Source organism: Phyllobates terribilis, unplaced genomic scaffold (assembly GCF_046119375.1).
Source record: "Phyllobates terribilis strain yellow unplaced genomic scaffold, ASM4611937v1 Scaffold_8__6_contigs__length_399053987, whole genome shotgun sequence".
Classification (NCBI taxonomy): Eukaryota; Metazoa; Chordata; class Amphibia; order Anura; family Dendrobatidae; genus Phyllobates; species Phyllobates terribilis.
The window spans coordinates 364,482,949-364,505,282 of record NW_027362768.1 but is presented as its reverse complement, the minus strand read 5'-3'; the positions used below and the strand labels follow the sequence as shown (position 1 = coordinate 364,505,282).

Sequence of the window (22,334 nt, the reverse complement as noted above, 5' to 3'; positions counted from 1 at the left end):
TGTAATCTGTAAAGGAATCTGGTAACAAGTGTTCAGTTTCCCAACATCACACTCGCAGGAGAAATGAAGTATTGCACAGTTCACATTATCATCAGTGGAGCGTTTATGGAATACAAAGACATGTTAGGAGAGTGTGTAGATCTCAAGGTTACTAGATAAGAGTCTTAAATTAAGGACTCCCTCTATTAGATTATTTCCTGTAAAGGTATCTGAAAATGAGAAACGCCGCATAAACTATGTCCGCTGGAGGACAGAGGATACAGAGTGGATTATGAGGAGTAATTGAGACCTCAACGCTTTAATTTAATATGTTACCAGTGTCTTTCTTTACGTTTTGTGAGTTTTTTTATACATATTTCTGCTTTGCATTTATTTCAGAATCACCGCAGGAACCGGAAAGTTTGATCCGTTGTCTACCGGATGTTGCGGAGTACATCTTACCATACAGCTTGGTATCGGGGGCTCATCTAGATGTAATTGATATTCATCTCAAGGACCCTCTGTGCCGAGCAGAAGAGGAGAAGGATCACTACCTCATCAAGATACCATTCACCAGATGTGGCTCCAGTGTCCTGGTAGGTTTTCCAAATATAGAGATATAGAAATCTTAAAAAAAATTGAATTAATTAGCTTACCTACTAAATGGACCAATATATACACCATTCTAAATACCAATCTGCATGATGAGGAGAAGCTTAAAGGGGTTTTCCCATGAACAAAAGTTCACTTTAATCAATAGATCTTGGAATAATAATAACTTCCACAATTGGATGTGTTTAAAAAGAATGTTCCTGTGCTGAGATAATCTTATAAATGTGCCCCTGCTGAGTACTGTGTAGTGGCTGTGTCTGACTGTGCTGGATCATGGTCTGATCATACCACAGCTCCTGGGCAGGGGAGGAAGAAAACGAGTATACAAACATTACAGCACAGGATCGCAGCTGATACTTTTTGAGAGGTAAAACATTTCCCTGCCTGTTTTTAAACAATGTTTTACTTCAAATAAAGAATAATCCGCGATCCCCTGCTGTCCTGTCTGTACACTTTTTTCTCCTCCTCTGCCCAGGAGATGTGGTATGATCAGACCATGTTCCTGCACGGTCAGACACGGCCATTACACAGTACACAGCAGGGGCACATTTTAAAGATTATCTCAGCACAGGAACATTTTATTTAAACACATCCAATTGTGGAAATTATTATTATTCCAAAATCTATGGATTAAAATTAACTTTTGTTCATGGGAAAACCACTTTAAAAGGACAAAGCAATACATGAGTAATTTGCACACCAAGAGAAGACGTTTATTTCATCATTTACATATTTCTCTTTCATTGATATCATCACATATTGATTTAGTAATTTCTAGATTTTGAGTCTCTGATCCTGCACTGTACTATGCCGCCATATGGCTCCTATGTACATCACTATATAACGGAGGTGCTTCTAGATTAAAGCAGTGCTTTATCATAGTAGAAAAAAATCAATGAAACATAGCACAATTCTCTGATGTACAATAACAAATTATATTGTGGTACCGTGTTAGCCGAAAAAATTGATGTAAATACTTTTATGCCCAAAAATGACAAACGTATTCTCGGAGTGATACCTTTATTAGCTAACCAGAAAAAAAAAATATATATATATATACAGTACAGACCAAAAGTTTGGACACACCTTCTCATTTAAAGATTTTTCTGTATTTTCATGACTATGAAAATTGTACATTCACACTGAAGGCATCAAAACTATAAATTAACACATGTGGAATTATATACTTAACAAAAAAGTGTGAAACAACTGAAAATATGTCTTATATTCGAGGTTCTTCAAAGTAGCCACCTTTTGCTTTGATGACTGCTTTGCACACTCTTGGCATTCTCTTGATGAGCTTCAAGAGGTAGTCACCGGAAATGGTCTTCCAACAATCTTGAAGGAGTTCCCAGAGATGCTTAGCACTTGTTGGCCCTTTTGCCTTCACTCTGCGGTCCAGCTCACCCCAAACCATCTCAATTGGGTTCAGGTCTGGTGACTGTGGAGGTCAGGTCATCTGGCGTAGTACCCCATCACTCTCCTTCTTGGTCAAATATCCCTTACAGAGCCTGGAGGTGTGTTTGGGGTCATTGTCCTGTTGAAAAATAAATGATGGTCCAACTAAATGCAAACCGGATGGAATAGCATGCCGCTGCAAGATGCTGTGGTAGCCATGCTGGTTCAGTATGCCTTCAATTTTGAATAAATCCCCAACAGTGTCACCAGAAAAGCACCCCCACACCATCACACCTCCTCCTCCATGCTTCACGGTGGGAACCAGGCATGTAGAGTCCATCCGTTCACCTTTTCTGCGTCGCACAAAGACACGGTGGTTGGAACCAAAGATCTCAAATTTGGACTCATCAGACCAAAGCACAGATTTCCACTGGTCTAATGTCAATTCCTTGTGTTCTTTAGCCCAAACAAGTCTCTTCTGCTTCTTTCCTGTCCTTAGCAGTGGTTTCCTAGCAGCTATTTTACCATGAAGGCCTGCTGCACAAAGTGTAGTGCCGGCGTCCCTGCCCTCTGCTAGGCAGGGACGCTGCTCCTCTCACCGCTCTGCTCCGTGCCCGGCTTCCTCCCCCCGCTCTGCTGTCAGCGCGCGCTCCGTCCCGGCGTCCTCCTCCTGCTCTGCTCTCAGCGCGCGCTCCTTCCCGGCCCCTGTGCTTAGGGCGCGCGCGCGCTCCCCTCCTCTTAAAGGGGCCGCGCGCGCCGCCCTAAAGAGTCCCCGGCCAATGGCCGGAGGACTTCATCATATATAAGGCACCTCCTCCAAAATGGAGGTGCCCGAGCAATGTTGTTTGCACCTGTGTCTCACCTGTGCTTCAGCCCTCAGGTACCGTTGCCAGTTTCCTGCCAGTTTCCTGCCAGTTTCCTGCTAGTTACCTGCCAGTACCTGCCAGTTACCTGCCTGATTCCTGCCTGAATACTTGTTACCTGTCTGCCAGTCTGAGGTCCGACGGTCTGCCTTACAACTCCGGTCAGTCTGTCTAAGGACCAACTTGCCCGCTCACCTGGGAGCGCACATCAGCTACCTGCCTGCTTGCCTGAGGTCCGACGGTCTGCCTTACTACTCCGGTCAGTCTGTCTATGGACCAGCTTGCCCGCTCACCTGGGAGCGCTTCTCCGTTATCTGCCTGCTTGCCAGCCCGGAGGCTCCGTTGTCACGTGCTGTGACCACCAGCTACTCCAGACTCTTGCCCGCTCACCTGGGAGCGCATCTCCGTTACCTGCCTGCTTGCCAGCCCGGAGGTCCCGTTGTCACGTGCGGTGACCATCAGCTATTCCAGAGACTCTTGCCCGCTCACCTGGGAGCGCTTCTCCGTTACCTACCTGCCTGCCAGCCCGGAGGTTCCGCCGTCACGTGCCGTGACCACCTGCTATTCCAGAGACTCTCGCTTGCTCACCTGGGAGCACACATCTACCACCTGCCTGCTAGCCTACCCGGAGGCTCTGCCATCACAGGTCGTACCTACCCCTTACCCAGAGACTGCCCTGATCACTTGCCGTAACTCCCTGTCCGTTCACCCAGAGACTGCCACCCGCTCCCTTACAAGGGCCGCCCCCTTGTATAGTAGCTCAGAGGTTCCGCCTCCCGGACCCGTTACAGTCCGCCTCCCGGACCCGTTACAGTTTGCTCGGGACATGGAACCCGGTGGCACCCAAGCTCCCTCGCTCTCGGACCTCGCTCTTGAACTGTCCCGTCAGAGGTCCCAACAGGAGGCCATCCTGGGTCACCTGCGGAATGTTAATACTCGCCTGAACACTCTGTCTGATCCACCAACAACCTCCGCCAGTGCCATATCTTGCAATCCGGCGGCTCCGCTGCTCACTAATACTATGGTATCCTACCCCGGACCCCGGCTTTCTGCACCTCCTCGCTTCGGAGGCGACCCCGTCCAGGCTCGGGGCTTCTTGAATCAGTGCACCCTGCATTTTGAACTTTTGTCCTACCAGTTTAACTCCGACCGGGCCAAAATTGCCTTCATCATGTCCCATCTCACCGGGGAGGCCCTGGCCTGGCTGAATCCTCTATGGGAGAGAGGAGACCCCCTGGTGTCCAACTTGCCTGCTTTTCTCACGGCTTTCCGGAAAGTCTTCGACGAACCCGGACGGAAGACCTCATCTGCATCATCGTTGCTACGCCTCCGTCAGGGGAGTCTCACCGTGGGCCAATATGCCATACGGTTCCGTACCCTTGCCTCGGAGCTGGCCTGGGATAACGACGCTCTGGTTTCCGTCTTCTGGGAGGGTCTGTCCGGCCGTATTAAAGATGAACTTGCCGGTCGGGACATTCCTACCACTCTCGATGACTTAATAACTCTTGCCACCCGAATTGACCTACGGTTTCAGGAGCGTGCCAAAGAGGTCACCCGTGAGAGAAGGATTCCACGTTTAGCTCCTACTTTCCAGAAACCCGTCATTCCCTCCATCTCTCCCCAGGTACACTCTCCTGAGCCTATGCAGGTCGACCAGACCAAGATGGTCAAAACCCGTCAGGACTCACGCCGTGCCGAGGGGAGCTGCTTCTACTGTGGCAGTAAGGAGCACCGGATCCGTGCCTGCCCGGAGAGGTCGGGAAACGCCTGTGTCTAGGTTCGCTCAGAGAGGTCCACCTAGACAAGAATAAATCCTCTCCATCCCTGCTGTTGTCAGTTTCGATCATCTACGGGGAGAACCGTTATTTCGAACTAGCCCAACTTGACTCTGGAGCAGCCGGGAACCTTATTTCACAGTCCCTGGTTGAGAAATACCGCATCCCCACCAAACCTCTGGCTGTACCCTTGTCTGTCGCTGCCGTGGATGGGGGCCTCTTACCTCGCCCCATTCAACTCATCACCGAATCCATTACCCTGCAGGTGGGAATGCTGCATTCTGAAAGTATCCCCTTTCATGTTCTGCCTGGACTCTCTCACGCCCTCTTGCTAGGTCTGCCCTGGCTCCAGAGACATGCACCCGTGCTAGACTGGCAAACCGGAGAGGTCCTTCGCTGGGGACAAGACTGTCATAAAACCTGCCTGGTTCCCGTCCATCCCGTCCGTCCCTCTCCTACCCCAGCTAATCTACCTGGACTTCCGATTCCTTATTGGTCTTATGCAGATGTCTTTAATAAAAAGGAGGCAGAGACATTACCACCACATAGACCATACGACTGTCCCATCGATCTGCTACCCGGTACTACTCCTCCCCGTGGGCGTATCTATCCTTTATCCGCTGCTGAGACCCGGTCAATGTCCGAATATATTGAGGAGAATCTGGCCAGAGGATTCATCCGGAAATCTACCTCCCCGGCGGGAGCAGGCTTCTTTTTCGTCAAAAAGAAGGACGGCTCTCTCCGTCCCTGTATAGACTATAGAGGCCTAAACCTGATCACGGTGAAGAATAAGTACCCCCTTCCGCTCATTCCAGAATTATTTGATCGTCTGAGGGGGGCTAGGATCTTCACCAAACTGGACCTTCGTGGGGCGTACAACCTGGTTCGTATTCGTCAGGGGGATGAATGGAAGACGGCATTCAACACTATGAATACCTGGTAATGCCCTTTGGTCTCTGTAACGCTCCTGCCGTCTTTCAAGAGTTGGTCAATGACATCTTCCGGGACCTTCTCTACTCCTGCGTAGTGGTGTACCTGGACGACATCTTGGTCTTCTCTCCGGATCTCCAGACTCACCGGAGGGACGTTCGTCAGGTCCTGCTCAGGCTAAGGCAGAACCATCTCTACGCTAAATTTGAGAAGTGCCTCTTTGAGCAGACCTCGCTTCCGTTTCTGGGCTACATTATCTCTCAGACCGGCCTTCAAATGGATCCTGAGAAACTGTCTGCCATCGAGAAATGGCCCCGACCGGAGGGGTTGAAGGCCATTCAGCGTTTCCTGGGCTTCGCCAACTACTACCGCCTCTTCATACCACACTTCTCTTCCCGGACGGCCCCAATTTCTGCGCTCACCCGTAAAGGTACTAATCCCAAAGAGTGGCCACCCGAAGCAGAGGAGGCCTTTCTTTCCCTTAAACAGGCCTTCTCTTCCGCCCCGGTGCTGCATCGCCCAGATGGCAACAAGCAGTTCTTCCTGGAAGTTGACGCCTCCTCCTCTGGAGCCGGAGCGGTACTTACTCAAAAATCATCTTCCGGGAGGATGGTAACTTGTGGCTTCTTCTCTAAACTCTTCTCCTCCTCTGAGCGCAACTATTCCATAGGAGACCGAGAGTTATTGGCCATCAAACTGGCATTGGAGGAGTGGCGTTACCTGCTCGAGGGGGCTCTTCACCCGGTAATAATTTACACTGACCACAAGAACTTGGCTTACCTCCAGCATGCCCAGAGACTTAACCCGCGCCAAGCCCGGTGGTCCTTGTTTTTTGCTCGTTTTGATTTTGTCCTTCATTTTCGCCCGGCTGACAAAAACGTCAAGGCGGATGCCTTGTCTCGATCCTTTCTGGTGTCTGATCTCGAGGAGGATCCGAAACATATCATCGATCCCGCCAGAGTAATGCAGGTGGCTCCCGTGAGTCTAAATAGTCTTCCTCCTGGTAAGACGTTCGTACCAGTACCTGATCGGGAGAAGATTCTACACTGGGGTCATTCGTCCAAACTAGCTGGCCACGCCGGTCAGAAAAAGACCCTCCAGCTTATTACCCGGCACTACTGGTGGCCTAACCTGCACAAGGATGTAATAGACTTTGTTTCTGCCTGTGTGTCCTGCGCCCGCAACAAAGTTCCGAGACACCTGCCGGCCGGCCGCCTCCTACCTCTGCCAGTACCTGCTGCCCCCTGGCAGCATATAGCGATGGACTTCATTACTGATCTGCCCGTCTCTGCCGGTTGTACGGTCATTTGGGTGGTCGCTGACCGCTTCTCCAAGATGGCTCACTTCATTCCACTGCCAGGTCTTCCGTCTGCACCCGAGCTGGCTAAAGACTTTATCCGCCACATCTTCCGTCTTCATGGCCTGCCCCGTCACATCGTGTCGGATCGTGGGGTACAGTTCACTTCCCGTTTCTGGAGAGCCACTTGTAAATTGCTGGACGTCACCCTGGACTTCTCCTCCGCTTACCACCCACAGTCTAATGGTCAAGTGGAGCGGATCAATCAGAACCTGACCAGTTACCTTCGGCACTTCGTTAATGCCCACCATTCTGACTGGGTGGATCTCCTGCCATGGGCCGAATTCTCGTACAACAATCACGAGAGCGAGTCTTCCTCCAAATCCCCGTTTTTTGTAGTCTACGGTTAGCATCCTCGGATCCCGTTTCCCGTCTCCACCTCGGCGGACAATCCGGCTGCGGAATCTCTTGTTAACAAATTTTCCTCCATATGGGAGAGTACCCGGTCCGCACTCCTTCTGTCATCCGAGCGTATGAAAAGACACGCTGACAAAAAACGTCTGGACCCTCCTCAATTCCGCCCTGGGGATAAAGTCTGGCTCTCGTCCAAATATGTCCGGCTCAAGATCCCTTCCTATAAGTTAGAGCCTCGGTTCATCGGCCCACTGGAGGTCATCAGTCAGATCAACCCGGTGGCCTATAAATTGAAACTCCCGGCCAACTTACGGATCCCTAACTCCTTCCATGTGTCTCTCCTCAAACCTGTGGTACTTAACTCTTTTTCCAAGTCTACAGGTACGCCTCCTGCTCCGGTTTCTGCTGAGGACGAGTTTGAGGTAGAGAACATTCTTGCCACCAAAAGGGTAAGAGGAAAGACCTTTTTCCTGGTAGATTGGAAGGGGTTTGGTCCTGAGGAGAGAACGTGGGAGCCCCGGGAGAACATCCATGCCCCTCTCATCCTAGCTAAATTTCTGTCTGGCCTAAAAAAGGGGGGGCCTAAAGGGGGGGGTACTGTAGTGCCGGCGTCCCTGCCCTCTGCTAGGCAGGGACGCTGCTCCTCTCACCGCTCTGCTCCGTGCCCGGCTTCCTCCCCCCGCTCTGCTGTCAGCGCGCGCTCCGTCCCGGCGTCCTCCTCCTGCTCTGCTCTCAGCGCGCGCTCCTTCCCGGCCCCTGTGCTTAGGGCGCGCGCGCGCTCCCCTCCTCTTAAAGGGGCCGCGCGCGCCGCCCTAAAGAGTCCCCGGCCAATGGCCGGAGGACTTCATCATATATAAGGCACCTCCTCCAAAATGGAGGTGCCCGAGCAATGTTGTTTTCACCTGTGTCTCACCTGTGCTTCAGCCCTCAGGTCCCGTTGCCAGTTTCCTGCCAGTTTCCTGCCAGTTTCCTGCTAGTTACCTGCCAGTACCTGCCAGTTACCTGCCTGATTCCTGCCTGAATACTTGTTACCTGTCTGCCAGTCTGAGGTCCGACGGTCTGCCTTACAACTCCGGTCAGTCTGTCTAAGGACCAACTTGCCCGCTCACCTGGGAGCGCACATCAGCTACCTGCCTGCTTGCCTGAGGTCCGACGGTCTGCCTTACTACTCCGGTCAGTCTGTCTATGGACCAGCTTGCCCGCTCACCTGGGAGCGCTTCTCCGTTATCTGCCTGCTTGCCAGCCCGGAGGCTCCGTTGTCACGTGCTGTGACCACCAGCTACTCCAGACTCTTGCCCGCTCACCTGGGAGCGCATCTCCGTTACCTGCCTGCTTGCCAGCCCGGAGGTCCCGTTGTCACGTGCGGTGACCATCAGCTATTCCAGAGACTCTTGCCCGCTCACCTGGGAGCGCTTCTCCGTTACCTACCTGCCTGCCAGCCCGGAGGTTCCGCCGTCACGTGCCGTGACCACCTGCTATTCCAGAGACTCTCGCTTGCTCACCTGGGAGCACACATCTACCACCTGCCTGCTAGCCTACCCGGAGGCTCTGCCATCACAGGTCGTACCTACCCCTTACCCAGAGACTGCCCTGATCACTTGCCGTAACTCCCTGTCCGTTCACCCAGAGACTGCCACCCGCTCCCTTACAAGGGCCGCCCCCTTGTATAGTAGCTCAGAGGTTCCGCCTCCCGGACCCGTTACAGTCCGCCTCCCGGACCCGTTACACAAAGTTTCCTCTTAACAGTTGTTGTAGAGATGTGTCTGCTGCTAGAACTCTGGGTGGCATTGACCTGGTCTCCAATCTGAGCTGCTGTTAACCTGAGATTTCTGAGGCTGGTGACTTGGATAAACTTATCCTCAGAAGCAGAGGTGACTCTTGGTCTTCCTTTCCTGGGGTGGTCCTCATGTGAGCCAGTTTCTTTGTAGCGCTTGATGGTTTTTGCAACTGCACTTGGGGACACTTTCAAAGTTTGCCCAATTTTTCAGACTGACTGACCTTCATTTCTTAAAGTAATGATGGCCACTCGTTTTTCTTTACTTAGCTGCTTTTTTCTTGCCATAATACAAATTCAAACAGTCTATTCAGTAGGACTATCAGCTGTGTATCCACCTGACTTCTGCACAACACAACTGATGGTCCCAACCCCATTTATAAGGCAAGAAATCCCATTTATTAAACCTGACAGGGCACACTTGTGAAGTGAAAACCATTTCTGGTGACTACCTCTTGAAGCTCATTAAGAGAATGCCAAGAGTGTGCAAAGCAATCATCAAAGCAAAAGGTGGCTACTTTGAAGAACCTAGAATATAAGACATATTTTCAGTTGTTTCACACTTTTTTGTTAAGTATATAATTCCACATGTGTTAATTCATAGTTTTGATGCCTTCAGTGTGAATGTACAATTTTCACAGTCATGAAAATACAGAAAAATCTTTAAATGAGAAGGTGTGTCCAAACTTTTGGTCTGTACTGTATATATATTTGCGAGCTTTCAGAGCACAGAGGCTCCTTCTTCAGTCAGGTTTACAAATGAATTAATTTGTAAACCTGACTGAAGAAGGAGCCTCTGTGCTCTGAAAGCTCGCAAATATATATCTTTTTTCTGGTTAGCCAATAAAGGTATCACTGCGAGAATACTTTTGTCAACTTTGGTCATAAAAGTATTTACACAATTCTCTGACAATGAGCGCCATATGAAATGCTTCCAAAAAATGTTAGTTCAAGTAGCACCTGCCTGTACCATAATATTTCTCTGTACAAGTGAAATGCTTGTACAGAGCCATAATTTTGCTCTTGGACCTACTTGCAAGATAACTCTCTTTCCAATACAATCCACAGATCATGACACCTAATCCATTAATTACTTACGGACATAATGGCAGGAATAGACAGGTCCCTGAGTACTATAAAATAATCGCATTCCCTATCCAGAACTGTTGGGGATTGTTCTCTTTCCACAATATGTCTATGTCCACATCACAATTATATATTTATAGAGGACCTATCACCTCCCAACCAAACAATAAAATCTTTCTTATATATGCTGTACATAATTTAGAAAATAAAAAAATTACCTTCCATATAATTTCTGATAGCTCTGACCCCTTAAGAGTTGGAAGCTGAAGTTGGACTCTCCATGGTCTCACTATTTTGACACCTGGATGAAACTTCCTGCTCCTGACATACCAATGTGTAGGGAGAGACAATATGTAATCACAAGTGAGATCAGTGCTGCCATGATTATTCCCATTGGATGTAGTTAGGTAAAAAGAGAAAAAAGAAGGATTTCTGTGTATTATGATGCAGCAGGGGAAGGGAGAGAGAAGAAGGAAGTTAAAAGGGTAAATCATGTGAATTCTGTGTGTATATAGTGAGAGACTCAGATAAACCCTACGGAAATAGTTGTGGAACCATAGAATATTAACCCTTTACAAGCAGCTGTTGTGTGTCTTCTTCTAGTAGATTAAACCTTTTGAAGCAGCTACGTCCTCCCTTTGCAAATTACCCCTTTAGAAGCAGCTACACAAGTGGTCAAAATTGTTGGTACCCCTCATTTAATGAAAGAAACCCACAATGGTCACAGAAATAACTTGAATCTGACAAAAGTAATAATAAATTAAAAGTCTAGAAAATGAACAAATGAAAGTCAGACATTGCTGTTCAACCTTGCTTCCGCTCCCCTCCAAGGCCTTCTTAGGTCTGGACCTTGACTGGGTAGAGACAGTGGTTAACTCTGACCCGCTCTTCGTCTCAAGGCCAGAGAATGAGGACCGTGTATCCTCAGTCAGCTGCAGACTCTTGCTGGACCCTGGCAGAAGACCACAATCAAAGACCTTGAACTTAAGATGGCCATAGATTAAATATGAATCAATATGTGTTTCCTAAAAGTGTGTTCTCCACCCTCACCCACTACATGGTTCCCCCTATCTTTGGTTCCCCCCATCTCCTCTATCCCGGGCCGGGGCAGCACTCTGGTGCATTTAGGCCCCCTACAGGACAGGAGTGGTGTAATGTTGAGTGGTAAAGTGGGGTCCTGAGAGATGCTCCATCCTTACCTGGAAGAGGAGATACCACACCTCAAGCTGAGGTGCAGTACCCCTGTGGTGACTGAACACTCAGGGGCGCCACATTACATGCACACACTGCCAATGGCCCATTAGTGACATTGACTCTGGGGACCCATTGTTCAGCTATGTGCAAATATTACATTACCTTTATTCACAAATTCTGCTACAGAGAATAGACCAGGATCTCTCCTCCTCTTCAGTTTCTCCAATCTCTGTGGAGTGAAGGACAATTGGTCACGTGACCATGATATCACCAATGGTCCTTTTTCCCTTCTAGCCCTAGAAGCTGCACTGATAATGTAGGACTGTCATTATCGGTGCAGTTTCAAGTTTGTAAAGGCAACTGCCACACACTGACTTGTCCCCCTAACCTTCAGCTGTGTAGGGTCCCTCTGGGTGCTCCTCTGGAGATGGGGGTCCTATGCAATTTCCAAGTCTCCCCCTGTCCAGATCCCCCACCTACTATGTGAGCAATGCCATATTAAGGCCTACACAATTAACCCATGGATGCATCATAGAGAAGGTAACTTTGAACCACAGCATTTGACAGTGCACAGAGAGAGGTGAATTGCACTGGTATGAGTCCACCTTCATCAAGTGATTCTTAAATTGCAAACTTGGACATTTCCACAGAATGAAGATGAGAAAACCTATTACATCAACACGATCTATGGGACAGTCCCCGGGACCAGTGTCCATCGCATTGAGATCCCAGTGAGGTGTGAAATGCAGAACAATGAGACTCTTGACTTCAGTTTCCAACCTAAAGTCACCGACGTCGTCTCTTTCGGACATTATAACGTATCACTGAGACTCTACGAAACTAGTGATTTCATAGACCTGGTCACTACGTATCCCCATGAGGTGGACATTCACGGCAGCCTCCACGTGGAGTTCAGAGTGGAGTCGGACGACTCTCATCTCCAGATACTTGTAGAGAAATGCAAAGCTTCTCCGTCATTGGGGGAATCAGAGCAGATGTACAATCTCATCCAACAGGGGTAAGTAACATAATGGAGTGTCCTATAACAATACCAGCAGAGTGCTCCCTATAACCAACAGTGCCTCTATTAACAGTGTCAGCACAGTGCCCTGAAGCAAAATTCGAGCAGAGAGAAGAGTGTTTCTGATAAACAGTAGTGTCAGCTAAGTGCCTCTAGTAACAGTATCGACACACTGTCCTGAAGCGCAATACCAGCAAAATGCTCCTGATATATAGTAGAGCCAGAAAAGTGACAAGAAACAATACCGGCAAAATGCTCCTGATATATAGTAGAGCCAGAAAAGTGACAAGAAACAATACCGGCAAAATGCTCCTGATATATAGTAGAGCCAGAAAAGTGACAAGAAACAATACCGGCAAAATGCTCCTGATATATAGTAGTGCCAGCAAAGTGACAAGAAACAATACCAACAAAATGCTCCTGATATATAGTAGTGCCAGCAAAGTGACAAGAAACAATACCAACAAAATGCTCCTGATATATAGTAGTGCCAGCAAAGTGACAAGAAACAATACCGGCAAAATGCTCCTGATATATAGTAGGGCCAACAAAGTGCCAAGAAACAATACCAGCAAAGAGCTTCCAACAAACAATAGTGCCAGCAAAAAGCCACTTAAATCAACACAGAGCTGACAGTTTACAACAATGGCAGCAAAGTGTCCCCATTGTTCGGGCTATCTAGCTATCGGGAGATGAGGGCATTGCTGATGTGGGGTCTGTCGGACACTTGCCAGGTGTCAGTAGGTATTTAACGAATGCCAACAGAGCCCCTACCTTTAACTATCCCAACACAGAGCCCTCTATAAAAAGTACTAAGTGCTACCAATAAATAGTTCCAGCAAAGCCTTCACAGATAACCAATACTAACAGTAGAGATTCCTCATATCTTCTAGTAATGTCATCATAAAATAAAATTAGATAATTTTTGCTACTTGAAGCCACCACAACGGGGAGATCACTGCTCACAAATACACTTCCAATTAAAGTCATGAAGAGAAATATTATTACATTTGCAGTAGGCTCCCCCTAGTGGCAACTTTCATGAAAAACTTTTGAGTTTTTCCTGTTTTTTTTTCTATTTCAGCTGCTCCCAGGACTCCACTCTACAGACCCATCAGGTTCTGGATCAGCGGCTCCAGCGCTTTAGTGTTCATGTATTTAAGTTTGACAACTTTCCAGAAGTTTATCTGTCCTGTAGCGTCATCATCTGTCACAATGGAACTGTCCCGAACCGCTGCACCCAAGGCTGCCTCACCCCGAGACACAGACGTGACACCCGCAGCTCCAAAGTACAACTCAGATCAGCCAGACTATCCCAGGGACCCATCAGGATTTCATCGGGTGAGATTATGTTCCCGACTCATTATTCTTCAGGAAGACTCAGGATGGAGATTTTATTCCGTCATAATCCCTGCTCACAAGTACAGGCCGTGCCCCAACACTGGCAGCTACAGCATTACTAATAACAGTGACCCTATTATAAGTTAAAATGTGTACCACCACGAACAATGCCAGCAGGGAGCCCCCATACACAGGGCCCATTAGAGGGGTCCATTGCTGGTCAATGCAAAAGTTCTGGATCAGCACTGTTCCCATTTAGCAATAATCATTACACCTACGCCCAGCTGTAGTCACCCTGTAGCCCCTGCCAGACATTGACATGTGGGACCAATGCTCTACAGCTCCATCTGGTGGTAGAGGCATTTATTACAAGTACCATTTCCTTTACTTATTACAGTACTTTCCGCACTAGTACTCCCTGTAAGTTTATCATCTCTTGTCTCCTTACAGATCAGCCCCAGAATCCTCGTACAGTCCCGGTGTCGGCACTTGTGCTGGTGATCGGGGTCTTGGGTCTCTTGTCGGTACTTGGACTGGTTCTACAGAAGCGTCACTACAGGAGACGGGACTACACCCTGCTACAAAACATGGAAATCGATAATTCACTTGATGGTTAATATGATTTTGCATATGATGTAATTCCTTATTACTGTAAGACAATTCCCTCCCGGTCCCAATTTGTAAATGACCTTCATAGTGAGAGGAAGATAATAACACAGGTCGACAAAAAAAATATTACTTGTAATCATCGCAGTTGACCTTGTACTTTTCTGAATCATTTTTTTTTTGTTCTGATTTCAAAAATGTATATACCGTAGTTTTTCTGTAGCAGGTATAGTTTCCAAGGAGCAGCATCATTATTATAAGGTATAGGAAATATACTGGCGACATTAAGAAAACAGTAATCTACATATCAGAAAAAAAAATGCTTGACCTTACAAAACAGTTTTTATTTAACCAAAATAATTTCACATGCAAAATAGAAACCAAAATATGAGCAAAAATTAATAGTGCTTGACATTAGACTGTTGTTGATACGATTTTTCAGTGTTGTCCCTATATAACACCCAAGAGTAATCTGCTATCATTGAGTCATTCCAAAAACCTTGGTAGCCGTGTTCCATTACTTTAATGTCCTGGTGAAACAAAATACTCTTGATTCAGTTCTTCACAGAGGCCATTCACATTGTTACAGTACCCCATTGGTGCATCAACTGTGAAAAATTGTGTTACACTGTTATTTCTGTAATAACGCATTTTGACATCATCATAAAGAAGATTCTTCTGTTTCAACCCAGATGCAAGAAGTTCGGCTTTATCTTTTGACAATGACAGGTCTCTGATGAGATCATTTAATTCACGTTGAGTAAAGCGTTCTGGCTGCTCCATCAGGTACATACTCATCTTGACTTGAGGTCTCCATGCCTTCGCTAGTAGCTTCAGCTCCATATTCTGCTTCAATTTCATCCACTCCAGACAACGGTGGTCCAGGAACTGGCAAGGTATCATCATGTGGAACTGGCCTAATCGCAGATTCAAGTTCAGGGTAATTAATCTTATGTTTGTTCTTTGCAGAAAAGACAAAACAAAAGTAGCAGTCATCACTATGATTTTTGGCTTCTCTCCAAATCATGGGAACAGCAAATGGCATAGCCACTGTCCCCATATTCAACCAGTCACGTAGACCATTTGAACAACTTGAGCATATCACGAGGGGCCCAACTTTTGTCTTGATCACCAAGTGGACAGTTAAAGTACATCTGGTACATCATTGTCATATCATGAGTGATTGAACGTACTTGGCCTTTTGGTGTAAAAGAACCACACACATAGCAGAATCTGTCTGGATGATTGATACACTGTCGGCCATTTTTCTCCTTTAAATCGGATTAAACAGTAGAGTAAGTTCAGTTCAATGGTGGTGACAAACTCAAAAAAAAAAAAATGCGATGAGCCGGTATGTAGATATTTCCCCAGAGATGACAGAGGCAGCTTGTATTTAGATCTGACTTTACTGGAGGTAATAACTATATACAGGTGTGAGGTAAACTGGTCAGCCTATTCCTTACAGATGAGCACTTGCAGGCAGGCAGTTTCTCAGTGTGATATTGGCAGCTTTCAGGGTCTCTCTCTGGAGACCCTCCCTCAGTTACACCTCAGTGTAAGAGGCCTGTAGTGGCCGGTCTCCTGTCACAGTCTCACATACCAGTCCTTACTGCCATCACCATCCTTCTCTGACTGACTCAGATCTTACCACCTCATAACAGCTAGCTCCTCCCCATAACATGTGACTCTCCGAGAAGCCGTCATTGGCTGACTTCACTGTCAATCCTCCTTCCCATAAAACTCACTAAAAACTTTACTGATGTTGTCCCTGTAAGAAAATTCACAATTAAGTATGACAAGCAAAGAAAATGGGAATAACATAGAAAAAACCACATACATTGAAAATGTACAAATAACGTAATAACAAAAATGCTTCTATATCAGAAACTTTTTGTGATAGAGCAAAACTAAGCATATTTTTTGGAATAAGCACATCAAACTCCATAAAACAGATACATTACCTTTGCTGATGATTTTTTTGTGTTGACCAGTGTTATTTGTAAATGACCTTCATAGTGAGAGGAAAGTAATAATTACTATTATTGATCCAAAGCTACTCCTCTCACACATATGCTGGAGCCCCAAAGCTTTAGAAATGGCTTTATAACCTGATAGATCTCAATTACTTTGTTTCTCATTTATTCCTGAATTTCTCGCAGCATGATGTCTAGTTTTTGAGGCTCTTTTGGTCTACTTCACTTTGTCAGGCAGGTCCTATTTAAGTGATTTTGTGACGCTCTCAGCCCTCCCTGGTAAATGGGGTTAATCGGAACCGGGTCACTGTAGGTGTCTCGGGGTTGCAGTCGTGGCCCGGACCCGGTCCGTGCCCAGGGCGGTCACATAAAAGATTTAATGGGCTTTCAGGGTTGAGTGGTATTTTTACGACTACGCCACCTACGGTTCCCAGTGATGGGCACCAGCGCTGTTTCAGTCCAATGAGGCCGGTGTTACAGACAGCTAAGATGGGACGGTTCCCCGCAGGCGGAGCAGGCCTCAGGGCAGTGTGAGGAAGGAATTGTGGGTGCAGTGCCGCGCAGGAAATAACAGGCTGAGGCGGTGTGTGAAGTCATCCAGGGTTTTTACTCACACTCAGATGAACTTTTGCCGACTGAGCTTGACCGGTCCTCTGTGGGCAGGTGAGGGGGGCATCCCCTTTGAACACCCTGTGGACGTCCAGGGCATACCACCCACGCTCCCCGTGGTGGCGGGTGTAGGACATCAAATCGCCCGGGTAGAGGTTCCGGTCAGGGTGGCCTTGCTCCAGCCACGGCTCGACGTCCCGCCGGTTCACAAAGACATCACGGTGGACCTGTGGGCTGCGAATGAAGCCCCATCTGGCCTCCTGGTGAAAACGCACAATGAGGCCTTCCTCCCGGGGGCTTGGACGGGTGGCCTCTGCCTGGCGGGCCCGCGACTTTGCGACTTTGGTTCGTACCTCCAGGCGCTCACAGAGGACCTCCTTCTGGCGTCACTCCTTGTCAAATTGGAGGAGTTGCTCACGGCACGTCTCTTCCCTCCTCCGCGCTTCAGCCCGGGTCTCCTGGGGGAAGCCCATCAGGTCGCCCCCCTCGTTGTCCCAGACATACTCGTCTGCCACCGGGCAGGTGACTGGAGGTGCAGGGAGTGGCAGAAGTGGTAGCTGCTGCAGATCCCCTACTAATGCGGACCAGTCCGGTTTGGGGCAGGTGGATTCCCCATGAAACTCAGGACTTTCTGAGCCAGGAGCCGGGAGGCATAGCAGGTCTCCGGTGACGGCGGTGGCTTGGGCCTCGGCCTCCAGAGCTGATAGCTGCTCCCATACAATGGCGCCCGGGGACAGGGGTGCCGGCAGGACACTTAGGAGCGGTACAGTGCGTCCCGCACCCAGGATAAGGGTTTCCACCTTACCCCTCCTGGGTTGCACACGGCTTCCTGGGCTTCCTCCGCCTGGGCTGCGGCCTCCATGGACCGACATGACGAGCTCTGGCGGGGGGCCCAGATCCTCTGCAGCACAGCCTCTCTCCACTCCGCGGCGACAGATCGCTGGGCCTCTTTGACCCCCCGGGTCAAGTCCTGGGTTTCTCCTCGGAGGAACTCGGCCTCCTCCAGGGTCAGGCGTATACCCTTCATGCCGAGGAAGGTGGCAGCTCGTCGAACAGCATCGGAGGCCTTGGAGGACTTCTCTTCTGCTGCGTCCATCTTGGCTGCAAGGTGCGTTCTCTCTCTCCTCCTTCTTTTGGGGCGGTTCCAGGGCGACTGGCTGACGGGCACTCCCAGGGACGTCCCATCCGTTTTGACGGACACCACTGCGCGGACTGTCTCTGCTGGAGGGGGCGGTCTGCAATTTTGGCGCCATTGGGGAACCAGGCCCACGATGGGAGGACTTTGGTAGCTGGCGTTTTGGCACATAATGGCATCCGTTCTTCTTAGGCGGCGCCACAATAAGTGTAAACGACAGTCTTTTAGTGGAAAGGCGCACAGTACCCGGCGGCAATGGGGTTTTTCTCTTCCATTGCTGCGGGCACGCAATCCTGCCGACTACGCCAAGTTTGTGATGCTCTCAGCCCTCTCTGGGAAATGGGGTTACTCGAAACCGGGTCAGTGTAGGTGTCTCGGGGTTGCAGTCGTGGCCCGGACCCGGTCCGTGCCCAGGGCGGTCACATAAAAGATTTAATGGGCTTTCAGGGTTGAGTGGTATTTTTCCGACTATGCCACCTACGGTTCCCGGTGATGGGCACCAGCGCTGTTTCAGTCCACTGAGGCCGGTGTTACAGACAGCTAAGATGGGATGGCTCCCCGCAGGCGGAGCAGGCCTCAGGGCAGTGTGATGAAGGATGGAGGGTGCAGTGCCGCGCAGGAAATAACAGGCTGAAGCGGGGTGTGAAGTCATCCAGGGTTTTTACTCACATTCAGATGAACTTTAGCCGCAAATCTTCCCTCTGCTCCTCGCGGCGTACTGCGGCCACCAGGAAGGGGGTCCAGCACTTTCCAGGTTGATCAGGAGCACTTGTCGAGACCCCTCTGGTGTGTGTGTTCCTCTCCTTGGTGAGTTCTCCCACTGAGTCTTCACTTGACTGTTTGTGTGGTTAGAACTAGGTGTAAGGCCAGGTCCCACTGGATAAACGCAGGTAGAGAGATACAGGTGGCGTATGCCGCTCCGACCGTATCGCTCCTGGGATCCACTAAGCCTCCGGGCTTTTCTGACTGAGACGTGAAGTAACAAAGTCAGATATCGGGGGCCGGTCACCCCTCTTGCAGCAGGAGTTCCTCTGACTAGGCCAGAGTAAGAAATACAGGTGGCATATGCCGCTCCGTCCGTATCCCCCTGGGATCCTTTTGCCTGTGGAGCTTGTCTCCTCTGCTCCCCTCCAGGCCTTCTTAGGTCAGGACCTTGACCGGGTAGAGGCAGTGGTTAACTCAGACCCGCTCCTCGTCTCAAGGCCAGAGAACGAGGACTGTGTATCTTCAGTCGGATGAGGCCTATTGATGAACTCTGGTCGGTGACCACAATCAGAGACGGAGGCCACAATCACTGATGAAGATCACAATCAAAGACCTTGAACTTAAGATGGCTGTAGATTAAATATGAATTAGTAAGTGTACCCTAAAAGTGTGTCCTCCACCCTCACCCACTACATGGTTCCCCCTATCTTTGGTTCCCCCCATCTCCTCTATCCCGGGACGGGGCAGCACACTGGTGCATTTAGGCCCCCTACAGGACAGGAGTGGTGTAGTGTTGAATGGTGAAGTAGGGTCCTGAGAAGTGCTCCATCCTTACCTGGAAGAGGAGATACCACACCTCTATTGAGGTGCAGTACCCCTGTGGCGACTGAACCCTCAGGGGCGCCACAATTTCTTGATTGAGAACAGGTGTGGTGTGGTAGTAATCAGGCCTGTGTGTGGCTAGGGAAATTGAACTCAGCTTCCCAAAGTTGTGATAAACCACAGTTAATTTATGTTTTAAGATGGTAGGCAAATCACTTTGTCACACAGGGCCCTGTAGGTTTGGATTTCTTTTTCCCTTAATAATAAAGACCATGATTTTAAAAATTTCATTTTGTGGTTACTTGTGTTATCTTTGTCTAATATTTTAATTTGTTTTCTGATCTGCAACATTTAAGTGTGACAAACATGCAAAAGTAATCAGCAAGTGGGCAAACACTTTTTCACATCACTGTATCTCTTATAGATTGCTGAATATACTGGAAACATTTAGGAAAATAACCTATGTAATAGGATGCAATAGGATGAGGATGATAAAACTGTGCATCAAATGTCACTAAGATGATGGAGGTGATGAGGTTAGAGTTCAGGAATGACCCAAAAGTACAGAAAGAGCAAAAGTTCTACTTTTGGGAAGAAGTTTAGATCCAAGTCATCTGAGCTGTTCCCTTTAAAGCAATATTTCGATCCAATCTTAGTAAGTGATCGCTAGGATATGATCTCTGGGACACCCACCAATTTTGTGAATGAGGGGGTCGAAACCTCCAGGTGAGTGGACCTGAGCCTTTGCAAGTTTCCAGGATTGTCTCCGTGCAGAGTAAAAACTTTAAGGTGTCACAATGCTAAATTAGAGTTGCAAACTCTACAGTCTCAGAAATTGTGGAAGTCTCAGAAGTCAGGCCCCCAGGGATTATTAAGTTATGGCAGATCCTGATGAATGCCTCTTCAAGCTCTGCTAGACCTCCAGAGATGTAGATGTAGCACCCTGAGGATTCGGCTGCTACAGGGGTATTGCACCTCAACCCAGAGGTGTGATATTCCACTCCCGGGTAAGGAAGGAGTGTGGAACTGAGCTCGGTAGGCTGCATGCACTACACACATCCCATTTCCGGGGAACAGGCCGACGGTACTCCCACTTAGAAATGTGCAGGTACGACCGAGTCTGTTCCTGGCTGGAGTGGGAGGGGGGTGGTACATCCCAAGTAGTGTAGGGGCAGATAGGGGGAGCAGCCTGGGTAAAGATAGGAGCTCTTTGGGTGCTGGTCACCTGAGCTCACACATAGAGGGTGTATATAAGGTGGGCACCAACTAAGAACAGGGTCAGATGCAGAGAACAAGTCAGATGCAGAGAACAAGTCAGTTGGAGACAGCAAGACAGCTGCAGAGGAGCAGACAGCAAGCAGAGAGGAAGTCAGCCTGCAGCAAGAGAGAGACCCTGAGTGAGAGAGGAGCAGAGAAGGAGTACCCAGAGGGGAAAACAGAGAGGACCCAAGAACCCAAATTAAAGCACCGGGTGAGGAGTCGGCACAGGGTACCGGATCCCAAGCTGGTGGGGGCAGAAAACACACCCTAGCCAGAGACCGGAGGCCGTGGGCAGCATCTGCCACGGCCACCCATCACATCCACCCCGAAGGCACACCACATGAAGGGTCAGGGAACCCAAGGCCAAGGGTGTCCCAACAGAAGGCCCGAGGGAGCTGGACCTAGGTGGATCACTGGTGGGGACGGCCAGAGAACGGAACAGTGGAAGGAGAGCTCAGGGCCACGCTCCGGACTTGTTTGGGGGTTGGCTGGATCCAGGACCTGGTGGACGCAGCACGGCTCGGGTGGTCACTAGAAGCTGGAGTGACCAGTACAACATCTGCAGTAAGTAAACACCCTTAACTGCACAACCCGACTCTGTCTTCATTGCCGTCTGCACTGCACCACCACAACCCCCATCCTCTGCACCTGTCCCCCTGAGGCTATACCCCTCCCGTTGGGGGTTATCTCACCAAGCTGCGCACCCACCATCAGCCTCAGCGGACCCTGCTGCAGCGGCGGCCACAGTGACCGCATCACAACGGGTGGCGTAGTCGACACAAAAGAACTCTTAATAACATCTGTAGGACTGCCACATAACACTGAGCTTGACGCCCTGGGCACGGGCCGGGTCACAGCCGCTCGGAGACTACAACCCCCCATCTGATCCGGTGCCGGGTATTCCCCTCAAAAAGGAATATGTCCCAGGGGGCGCGTCAACTTTGGCGTAGTCGGCAGGATTACGTGCCCGCAACACCCGGGTACTGCGTGCCTGAAGAAAAGTGCAAGTTTACCTCAGAAAGAAGTCTCCCGCCGGTTCCGGAGGGTCCACGCCATCGGACTCCATCACCAGTCGTTTCCCGCCGATTGTCCGCCATTTCCAGCTTGTTCCCGCCATCTGCAGAGTTTCCCGCCACTGGGTGACGCTTCCCGCCAAATCCGCAGATTTCCCGCCTTGGAAGAGCAGCGGACGCCATTATGGGCGTGCCAAAGGAGGGCAAGAGGCCACCTCCCATCGTGGGCCAGGACAGAAAATGGCGCCAAAAGTGGAAACCGCCCCCACCAACAGAGACTGTGATGCTGGAGGTGTCTGTCAGTGTGAAAGAACTACCCCTGGAGCTGACAGTCACCGAGTTGCCCCGGGACCGCCCTCGAAGTGGGAGGAGACGAAAGAAAAGAGCAAAGATGGGTGTCGCTTGGAGCAGTCTGGAGCGAGCGCACCCGGAGGCAAGAAGTCTAACAAGGAGTAGCGGAGGAGCTTACCCGGATATGGAGAGAAAGCAGAACAGCACCGGCCCGCTGGCCAGGAGTCTGCTAAAGA

General features: G+C 49.4%; 1 protein-coding gene across 2 annotated transcripts in view; it reads left to right on the top strand.

Annotated features, from left to right (window-relative positions):
* The window catches only part of LOC141157482 (uncharacterized), a 40,740-nt gene extending 20,921 nt beyond the window's left edge, over positions 1 to 19,819 (top strand). For both annotated transcript variants that reach the window (XM_073644828.1, XM_073644827.1), the window contains 4 exons: positions 379 to 575; positions 11,973 to 12,340; positions 13,428 to 13,684; positions 14,135 to 19,819. In XM_073644828.1, the coding sequence (XP_073500929.1) occupies positions 379 to 575; positions 11,973 to 12,340; positions 13,428 to 13,684; positions 14,135 to 14,301 (989 nt within the window). In that variant the 3' untranslated portion in view covers positions 14,302 to 19,819. The remainder of the gene's footprint in view (positions 1 to 378; positions 576 to 11,972; positions 12,341 to 13,427; positions 13,685 to 14,134) is intronic.
* Positions 19,820 to 22,334: the final 2,515 nt, after the last annotated feature.